The sequence below is a fragment of the Crinia signifera genome, chromosome 4 (genome assembly GCF_055691185.1).
Source record: "Crinia signifera chromosome 4, ASM5569118v1, whole genome shotgun sequence".
Classification (NCBI taxonomy): Eukaryota; Metazoa; Chordata; class Amphibia; order Anura; family Myobatrachidae; genus Crinia; species Crinia signifera.
The window spans coordinates 231,052,801-231,064,095 of NC_139220.1; the positions used below are offsets into that span (position 1 = coordinate 231,052,801).

The 11,295-nt window shown below is 39.7% G+C and overlaps 1 protein-coding gene across 4 annotated transcripts in view; it reads right to left on the reverse strand.

The window, feature by feature from the left end:
* Positions 1 to 3,486: 3,486 nt before the first annotated feature.
* The window catches only part of CEP152 (centrosomal protein 152), a 50,946-nt gene continuing 43,137 nt past the window's right edge, over positions 3,487 to 11,295 (reverse strand). For all 4 annotated transcript variants that reach the window (XM_083183940.1, XM_083183941.1, XM_083183938.1 and 1 more), the window contains one exon: positions 3,487 to 4,530. In XM_083183940.1, coding sequence (XP_083040066.1) covers positions 3,674 to 4,530 — 857 coding nt within the window. In that variant the 3' untranslated portion in view covers positions 3,487 to 3,673. The remainder of the gene's footprint in view (positions 4,531 to 11,295) is intronic.

Consider the following 11,295-nt stretch of genomic DNA (forward strand, 5'->3'; position numbering starts at 1 on the left):
AGTTTCCATGGCTCTGCTCACCCAAAAAAATGGCTAAAACAGGGCGTAGGGTGACCCCAGCGGTGGTAAAGATATGTTTTAAACCCGCTTCTAAACGTCTATCAGGAGCATCTTTAAGTGCAACAGCCCCTGGAATTGGAAGTGCTGCTTTTTTTGAAAGCTTAGACACTGACGCGTCAGCCAAGGGCGGATTTTCCCACTTAGCCCTTGCCTCGGGAGCAAAGGGATAAGTAGATTTAAAACGTTTTGATAACTGAAACTTTTTCTCTGGAGCTTTCCAAACATCCAATAAGGGTTTGTCCAACTCCACAGATTCTGGGAAACACACCACCACTTTAGGAGGGCGGCCAAAAATGGGGATAAAGGCCGGCGTTTCTGGTTCAGTTACATTCAAAGTGACCTTAACAGCCTGAATAAGGGCCTCTAGGCCCTGAGTACCTTCTATAATGTCATCCCCCCCCCCCCCCCATCAGCCTGAGGGAGGGGATCATCCTGTACCTCCACATCTCCTACAGGATCATCCTGTTCATCCCCAGAAGAATCCCCCCTCATAACCAAGGGAATACTCCTTTTTTTAGGTGGGGGAGGAATGCTTACAGGTTGAGAGGTAGTAGCTCTTACCACAGAATCCACTGAGCTGATAAGGTCCCTGGCCCAGGAAGGCTCAGCTGAACCCATAGAAGCTAGATGGGAGTGTAACACTTCCCTGTCCCTGTGGGACGCAGCCAGTTCTGCTGCCAAAGTGGATAAAATACTAGTGACCCCTTCCACATTAAGAAGGGGAGAAGGGGTCTTGTCTGCTTCATCTCTCTCATAACACTCCTTGCACAGGGTTACACCCTTAATGTGCTGAGTAAACTGCTGAGTGCACTGGGTGCAGACAGCCAGTTTCTGAGACGCCTTAGAAGTGCCTTTAGCAGCCATTGCAAGCACTGCCCAGCTCACAGTCACACACAAGAAAATGGTAGCAGTGAAGGAGATAAAGAAAGTAATAGGGGGAGAGGAGCCTGTCTTCCCCAAATTAAGCCCACAGTACAGGATATCACTCCAAAGGGAATCCCAGCAGGAATCCCTGTCACTCACCCAGCGCAGTGAACCGGCTGATGAGCAATTGGAGCAGCGTTCTGATGCCCTGTTCAGGAGATCCTTAGAGGCGCACCAGCAGGAGAGGCAGCGTGGGCTGTAAGATGGCGCCTCCGTGCAGCAGAGAGGGTAAGCTCCGCCCCCTCTGACGCGACACTCAACGCGCGCTGTGCACAGCGGCGCTGAGTGATGTCTGCACTCCATGCTGGACCAGCGCGTACTCTGGTCCAGCCGTCACCCCTAAGTTAGCCCCTGTACCTCCGGCGGGTGACGCGGTCCTGGACCCGTAACGCTAGCCGCGGGCGGCTGCGGCGGGTCCCCAGCGCCGATGCACTGGTGACCAGAGTCAGACGCATGTGCCACTCTGACCCCACCGGAGGGCATCCCACGTAGCAGGCAGCCAGCAGGGTCCTGAGGCACTTCATTAAATAATTTTTTTTTAGCTAACAGAGCCCCTATAAGAGGAGCCCTAGCCCAGGGATCCGACTCCTCCGGGCACTTAACTAAGACTGAGGTCTGAGGGGAGGATAGAGGGGGAGTAGCCATGCCACACTTCAATTTCTTAAAGTGCCGACTCCCCCAATGCATCACTCTATCCCCAGCTTAGTGACTTCAGTGTCCCCTTGGATAAAGGAGAATGAGGTGATGTTGCCCATGTAGATCATTGGTCTATTGCATCCTAAAAAATGATAGGCAGGATCTGATTGGTTGCGATGGGCAACATTATTTGTTATCCTCCCTTTATTTTTAGAAGCTTTAAAGACAAAGATCAGTAACTGTATTTAGCCTTTGCTGTGCAGCAGGGCCAACATGATACAGATGTGCTCCTCTGCACCTTACTAGCGGTAGCAGGTATTCTAGGCATGTTTGCCGCAATTAATGTCCCCACTGCATGTAAGGAACTGTATACACACATACAATACATAGGATCACATGGTACTTTCATAAATAAATCATACCTGTGACATAGGAGTATGATTGAGCGGGAACACATCTGCCGTATAGGTCAGACAAAAAGGGTGTACACACCCACTTGACCTTCTGCCAATATATTGTCCATTTAATGGAACAGTGTGTACCCTGCATTAGAAAATGCTGTTACAGAACAGTTAGAAAAAACAAAAAGATCTGTAGCATAACAGGTTTTGTAAGTAAGTTTTATTTATATAGCGCACTTTCTCCAACAGGACTCAATGCGCTTTTTTGGGGTTGTTTACTAAAAGATCATTTTCGAAGCTACCAAATCTGTGCAGAAGAACAAAAAAAATGCATGCAACACAAACCTGCTTTTGCATATGTCACTATTGCCATAGTTGTAAGCTTGCGAGCAGGGCTCTCATACCTTTGCCTGTCTGTAAATACCTTGTTTGTTGTATCACTGTCTCCTATTGCAAAGAACAATGGAATATGCTGCTCTATATAAGAAACTGTTAATAACTAAAATAAATTGCCTTAAAAGCAACAGAATAGCCGGATCTGATTTTTATATTCCCAGGGTACATTTTTCCATGATTAAAAGGCATGATATTTTACAATATCTATCATGAAACATTATTTCTCTAACATATGCAGCAATTCCACGCAAATATCCTGGTGGAAAAATTGTTAAATGAGAGCACATATACTTAACTATGCTAATGTTTCTCTATATGGGTCAACTTGTACTAGCTTCCAACAGTGCAATTGACCCAATATGTATTGATATTGAACAAAGTTTGGACAGATTTTAAAAGTGCATCTAAGACCCCTAATGATAAACAGGAGAACAATCTGGGAGAGGGAGATAGATTTGGGTATTTTCTTCATCGAGGTGGAGTAGAGACCAAAAGAGGATGTTAGTGTATCAAGGGAAGGTGTGTACAGAGAAACAGAAGGCCAAGAACAAGGTTGTGAGGGACTTAAAATATAGAAGGGACAGGAGGATGGGCAAGAGGAGATTTAAAAAAAAAAATTCAGAAAGGCAGCTGGTGAACTAGCGGAGCACAGTGCATTGGCCAAAGGTGTGATAGGTGGGCAGGAGAAAAGTGGTCAACTGTATCAAAAGGGATTGAGAGGTCTAGTAGGGTTTGTACTAGAAGTAACCCTTAAACTTTGCTGTGAGCAGATCATTTGTCATGTAAGTGATGGAAGACCCAAGAAAAGGTGCAGCATGACTGAGATAGGAGGTGAGTCATGTATTGGTTGTGTGTCCTTTCATGTTGCAGGGACTCACACATACTTTTGATGAACTTTAGTGAACCACTCATTGTCTACTTCACCTTCTCATGAATCGATTGGGCATTCATCAACTGCAGTATGTAGGCTTTTTCTAAAAACGTGCATAATCCAATACATATTAAAAGGTTACACAAAAACAGCTTAAAAAATAGAAAAGATACTTTATCTTTATTTTTAATGGCCACAATGATATAAAACAGACATAAATAAAATAAATCTTTCACACAAAACATATACAAGTATAAAAACAAAGCACTATATACATGGTAAAATGAAAATAAATATAAAAAATGTATTCTGTAGCACAAGCGTAATTTAATTTGTATGGATATAAATATAATTTGAAAGTTTGAGAATCCTACAATTATCTTTATCAATTAAAGCCATTTAGATTAGGCAATGGACTGTCAAAACCACTGTCTTGCTGTGGGGATATTCTATTCAGAATTAATTTCCGTGAAGGTAGTTGGCTGCCTCGACTTACATCAGAGTATGGCTTGAACTCTACAGCTGGAGGTGGAACGCTTGTGATTTTATTAGAATGCTGTGCACCGAGAGCTTGATCTCTTCTTTTTGCAAAGTGTGCCGAGTGATTCTGACCTTCATATCTGCTGCCAAATGAATCATGACCTCCCTCAACAAAAGAAGATAAACCTGTCGCTAATAAACTCCCTGTAGCATTTGGAATGCAAGATTGCGCTTTTGTGCTGGTTAAAGAGATCTGTACAGCTTGTCCTGGAAGAAGACTTTTGCCACTAACACAAGTCCAATCATTACTTCCATTTTCATCCCGAACAGGAGTTTCTTGGAGCTCAAACATTTGTCTGTCTGATTTGGTCTTTTGATAGTCATGGCAATGATAATCTTTCAGGCCTTGTAAAAATGATGGCTCACCTTGGTTCCCAAAGGTTATCTGAAGAGTCTCTGTAGTGGAGTCTGCACAATTGAAGGAATGGGCATCTAGAGGTGAACTCCTAGACCGAACTACAAGTTCTGGTTTTTGATCGGCACTGTCCATTCTCAGATACTTTGATGCACTGTGTTTAAGTACAGGGACATTTTCAGGCTTGCTAAATTTGCCATCATCAAGTTTGTCTTTCATATGCTTCCTGATGAGCTCATCAAGCGTCTTCTGCTCGGTGTTTGGATCTGTATGTCTGTCACTTGCAGGAGTATGGTTATTCGTTATTGATTTGTTGGTGTCCGTTTCATCAGTACTCACTTTTGATGCTAGTTAAAGAAGAAGATACTAAAATGCTTAATAAAAACACACAGGACAAATACTTTGATAAGGCGAAATTTCAGTTCATCCCAGTATAAAAATATATATATATATATATATATATATATATATATATATATATATATATATATATATATATATATATATATATATATATATATAATTGGTTTCCCAGAATGCGCCTTTCCTAGAATACAGGATAATGATTCGATATATCCAACACTAGACAGATCTATAGTGACAATACAGAAATAATTTTCCTTTTACAATACAAAATCTTAATTCAAAAATCTTTTTTATTGAAAGATGTCTTCTCAGTGACGATTTGAGTCCAACGCGTTTCGTCAATGAATTGACTTCATCAGGGGCATTTTGACAGCAGAACAATACACACTGTAAATTGTAACAGAACTGTGTCAAAAAGATAGTAGATGCAGTATATACACATAATTATTAAAACATAGTTAAAAAATGAATAAATAAATACAAGACATGATGAGGAGGGATGACAAGATCTGAAGAGAGGGATGATGGAGACGTCACCATACCAAAACAACACTCTCAATCTTTATTAAGAGAAGTGATTGATAGATGGTAATCAAGAGGTATATGAAAAACCCGTGAAAGGCCTGGACTTTTCTGTGAAATAACCAATCACCAAATTTAAGACCTGCAAGGTCATCATACCCAGTATATACTCCTTAAATGGGATACAAGTAGCGGTCTGTTCTCATATATTGGAAGTGGTCTTGACAATAAGATCTGAGATAGAAGACAATAATCCATGCTATAAACTGTCTATGCTCCTTATGGAAAAAAAAGAAGGAGGAGCTAATAGAGGTTACATACCATTGGATATTACCATTTAAAGAAAATCCCAAGTGGAAACTAAGTCCACTGATGAATCCCAAATAGCTTCTGAGGGATTCATCAGTGGACTTAGTTTCCACTTGGGATTTTCTTTAAATGGTAATATCCAATGGTATGTAACCTCTATTAGCTCCTCCTTTTTTTTTCCATAAGGAGCATAGACAGTTTATAGCATGGATTATTGTCTTCTATCTCAGATCTTATTGTCAAGACCACTTCCAATATATGAGAACAGACCGCTACTTGTATCCCATTTAAGGAGTATATACTGGGTATGATGACCTTGCAGGTCTTAAATTTGGTGATTGGCTATTTCACAGAAAAGTCCAGGCCTTTCACGGGTTTTTCATATACCTCTTGATTACCATCTATCAATCACTTCTCTTAATAAAGATTGAGAGTGTTGTTTTGGTATGGTGACGTCTCCATCATCCCTCTCTTCAGATCTTGTCCTCCCTCCTCATCATGTCTTGTATTTATTTATTCATTTTTAACTATGTTTTAATAATTATGTGTATATACTGCATCTACTATCTTTTTGACACAGTTCTGTTACAATTTACAGTGTGTATTGTTCTGCTGTCAAAATGCCCCTGATGAAGTCAATTCATTGACGAAACGCGTTAGGTTCAAATCGTCACTGAGAAGACATCTTTCAATAAAAAAGATTTTTTAATTAAGATTTTGTATTGTAAAAGGAAAATTATTTCTGTATTGTCACTATAGATCTGTCTAGTGTTGGATATATCGAATCATTATCCTGTATTCTAGGAAAGGCGCATTCTGGGAAACCCATCCTATTTCTATCTTGGGTCCTGTCTAACAGAGGGCCCCCCAGTATTGCTGCCATATCTTTAAAGCGCGGTTGGGGTAACCTGTCTATATATCTATATATCGATAGATAGATAGATAGATAGATAGATAGATAGATAGATAGATAGATAGATATATATATATATATATATATATAGAAGAACGGGGGGTGTCCAGAGTGCGCTTCCAGTAGTACCACCTAGCCAATATGGGTATAAAGTCCCAACTTTATGTGATCCTGCCGTCACTTATATCCAAACGGAGTGTTCATAAGCTTCAAAATAACACCGAAGACTTCGAATTTTAAAAGATGGTTCTTTATTAGAAGCCCAACGCGTTTCGTCTACACGACTTCATCAGGGGCAATGGCTAAAAAGTGGTACAGAGAAAGGAATGTTGGCAAACATTCTATACAATATGGAATCTGGATTTATAAATTTCAAATTTCACATGATTTGTACATACCATGGCCTGGTGTGGCCAGAAATCCAGATAGAGGTGAACAAATGGAAATATCCTTTTACATATACAGTTAAAATCTGAAATAATGTAATTACATATCAAATTAATAAAAAATAATAATTTAAAAAAACAACATAGAGGAGCAAGCAATCGAAGATGAAAAGAAGACACATACCGGTATTGGTAGGTATGGGAGATAAGCGCCAAAAGGGATAAATCTCCAAAAATAGCTCCTTGAGAGGAGATAAAAATCCTACAGATAGTAAATATTAGTGGGTTAGTCCAAACATAAGGGGAGACAACCCAATTAATGCATGAGTTCTCGCAGTAGGAGGTACATACCACGGGGGGGTATGAATCCAAGGTATACGACTGGAGGGAATGTCTTCCTCTCTCACAGCCAGCCAGATAAAAGCAAATATAGAGTGATCCTGGAATAGTAATTCATGGATAAATAATCAGCCTTAAAGGCATATTCCAAGTTCTTATGACGAATAAAATGGGGGCGTTAGTATGTAAATTTATAAACGTAAAACGTCATCCAAAATATAAAATAATGGAGGGGGTGGCATGTAAATTCATGGACATAGAAACATCTTCCAGAAAGGGGCAATATATAGGAAGTCCACAATAATAAAGTATTACCGTATAAATGTCTGGCAAGGCAATATAAATAAATCAAAATCCATACAATAAAGTTCTGCCATAAAAATAAACATAGTAGTTTTTAATACATATTCCATGGGAATGGTAGATGAAAAGACACAGCTTCCCATAATAGGGCTTCAGATTCTATAGCTAGACTAAAAAGAGTCCATAATAAATTCATGTTATAATACGGACATCAATGATAAATTACATTTGACAGTTTAAAGTTCAAAGAGTGAGTATAAGTAAACTATACATGGGAAACACATTCAGAAATAGACATGTACACTCAAAATGTTAACACTCACCACAGCAAGAAAATATAGGTGCTTACTCCACTGCAGACCAGGATGAACTGAGTGGACATATGCAGCCTTTTTATAGGAGAAGGGTTAGAACCCTATTTCCGGTTTGGGAATAATCCCTATGGGACTCTCTAGCAATAATGTAGGTACAATACACCTACCAAATATACAGAGACCTAGATTAGTGTGAGAGGTAATAGTCAAATCAAACTAGAGCTGAAACGAAAATAAAATCAGTTTAATAGAGATGAACGCGCTAATTGGAACGCATAACCAGTCTGTATGCGTTCCACCGGTCAAAGCCGGATGCGGAAGTAAGGTGTACTGTATGGTGGCCGAAATAGACGAATGGAACGCAGACCCTTACCGTCTGCGTTCCAATCCAGAGGCGGAGCTGGATGGCCGGACGAAAGATCTCAGCAACACCGCCGGATAAGCGGAGGGGCGTGGGTGAAGGACGCACCATCCCCCGTTCGCCGATAACCGGAAGTGTTGGCATCGTCACATCCGGTCACGGTGGAACGCAGACTGCCGTGGTCTGCGTTCCAGCAACAGGGAGCAATGATCTTTAAAGATGTCTAGTGCGCAGGCGTGGGAGTTCACGCTAGCGTTCCCTATATATCCTAAGTGGAGCTAAAAATTAAATGTAGCTAACTAGTCCATTAAGGATGGTGACTGTTATTAATGGATAACTGGCATATTAATAGATAGCTGACATATGGTAGGGGTTCAATATGCTTATAAACCTAACAATACAATATAATATAATAGTGTGGTGGAAATAAGCTATTTGAGAAAAATTAAATAATACTTTTAAAATCAATTAATTACTAAGTCTATAATAGATAGTTTAATGATTAAATTAATATGAGTGGGTGGTTATTATTTAATTAACTGATAGTAATTATTTATTAATTATAATTTTAAAAATAAGGTGGGTAATTATTATATGGTAATTTTAATGGGTGAAGGTGAGACTTATTCTAAGCCCATCCCTACAAGAAAAAACCATAGGGGAATGGGAGCCTATAGGAGTGAAATAAGTGAACGGGGAGGGTGTGTGAAAAAGAGGGGGATAAAAACCCCATAATGCTAATAATTCCATCGTGAACATTTTGAGTGTACATTTACAGGTATTGGACCAAGAATAAGTGATCAAGAATACATATATACATTTTTTACAGCCCTGTTTAATGTAACATGATGGAGAATATTATAGTATATCAAGACATAATTAAGGTCAATAATATATGTATATCTGGTAATAGATAGGGTAACAATAAGTGAACGGGGGGGGGTTGTATGAAAAAGAGAGGGGGATAAAACCCCATAATGCTAATAATTCCATAGTGAACATTTAGAGTGTACATTTACAGGTATTGGACCAAGAATAAGTGATCAAGAATACATATATACATTTTTTACAGCCCTATTTCGATGCAACATGATAGAGAATATTATAGTATATCAAGACATAATTTAGGGTCAATAATATATGTATATCTGGTAATAAATAGAGCAGCAACTTCTTGTGTTCAATATATCAAGGGTGAAGTGTCGCAGATGATGGTTCCATGATCGTAGATTACATTTATAGGACAAAGCGAAACAAGACAAAGACCATTTAAGGCATAATGAGGGAATATGCATATCATTCATATCCATATATATGGGGGCCAAGGCTTACACATAGACACGTATAAAGCATGTATGGAATGAGACCCGGTAACATGGAGTTTCCAAAGAATAATCAGGAAGTTTACTACAGGAATGAAACAATGTCGATGTTCTCGTTTAACCCTTCAGGGATCAGGGTGTTCAGGGTATAAATCCAGTAGCTCTCCCTCTTTGCCAACTGGAGTTCTCTATCACCTCCTCTGGGGTTGGCCTTCACATGCTCCAAAACTGTGAATGAAAAGTTGTTCTTTTCCACTTTGCTGTCATGTTTGGTGGAGAAATGTCTGGACAGGCTATGTAAGAGGAACTTGTTTTTAATATTCCGTAGGTGTTCCTGTATTCGGATCTTTAAAACTCTTTTTGTTTTGCCTACATAGGCCAGCCCGCAGCCGCATGTGATCCTATAAACTACGAAATTAGTGAGGCAGGTACAGCTTGACCCTAGTTTGTAGGTATGATTGGACGGCAGTTTAAAACTGAAAGAGTTTCGTTCCATATATTTGCAGCAAATACACTTATTGCATGGGATACAGCGATTGGATAGGCCTAAGAAAGTATTTCTGGAGGAGTTACTACTCGGGGTCTTTAGTTTGCTGGGTGCCAGAATGTTCTTCAAATTGCTGGCCTTTCTGAAGACCATTGTAGGTTTAGCTGGTAAGGTGGGTCCTAAGACTGGATCCTTCAGTAGTATATACTAGAGTATAGTATATTCCTAGAGGAACGCTTTCTGGAAAGAGGTTACAACCCTGAAAAAATCAAGGATGCTAAATTCAAAGCCCTGGGGAAAGAAAGGACAGACCTCCTACTAGGAGTAAAAAATAAACGGGAAGATGATCCGGCCTTCAAAAAAGCTAGACCTTTTATTACCCAGTTTAATAGGGAAAACCACCAAGTACGTAAGATCTTAGAAAAACACTGGTATATACTACTGAAGGATCCAGTCTTAGGACCCACCTTACCAGCTAAACCTACAATGGTCTTCAGAAAGGCCAGCAATTTGAAGAACATTCTGGCACCCAGCAAACTAAAGACCCCGAGTAGTAACTCCTCCAGAAATACTTTCTTAGGCCTATCCAATCGCTGTATCCCATGCAATAAGTGTATTTGCTGCAAATATATGGAACGAAACTCTTTCAGTTTTAAACTGCCGTCCAATCATACCTACAAACTAGGGTCAAGCTGTACCTGCCTCACTAATTTCGTAGTTTATAGGATCACATGCGGCTGCGGGCTGGCCTATGTAGGCAAAACAAAAAGAGTTTTAAAGATCCGAATACAGGAACACCTACGGAATATTAAAAACAAGTTCCTCTTACATAGCCTGTCCAGACATTTCTCCACCAAACATGACAGCAAAGTGGAAAAGAACAACTTTTCATTCACAGTTTTGGAGCATGTGAAGGCCAACCCCAGAGGAGGTGATAGAGAACTCCAGTTGGCAAAGAGGGAGAGCTACTGGATTTATACCCTGAACACCCTGATCCCTGAAGGGTTAAACGAGAACATCGACATTGTTTCATTCCTGTAGTAAACTTCCTGATTATTCTTTGGAAACTCCATGTTACCGGGTCTCATTCCATACATGCTTTATACGTGTCTATGTGTAAGCCTTGGCCCCCATATATATGGATATGAATGATATGCATATTCCCTCATTATGCCTTAAATGGTCTTTGTCTTGTTTCGCTTTGTCCTATAAATGTAATCTACGATCATGGAACCATCATCTGCGACACTTCACCCTTGATATATTGAACACAAGAAGTTGCTGCTCTATTTATTACCAGATATACATATATTATTGACCCTAAATTATGTCTTGATATACTATAATATTCTCTATCATGTTGCATCGAAATAGGGCTGTAAAAAATGTATATATGTATTCTTGATCACTTATTCTTGGTCCAATACCTGTAAATGTACACTCTAAATGTTCACTATGGAATTATTAGCATTATGGGGTTTTATCCCCCT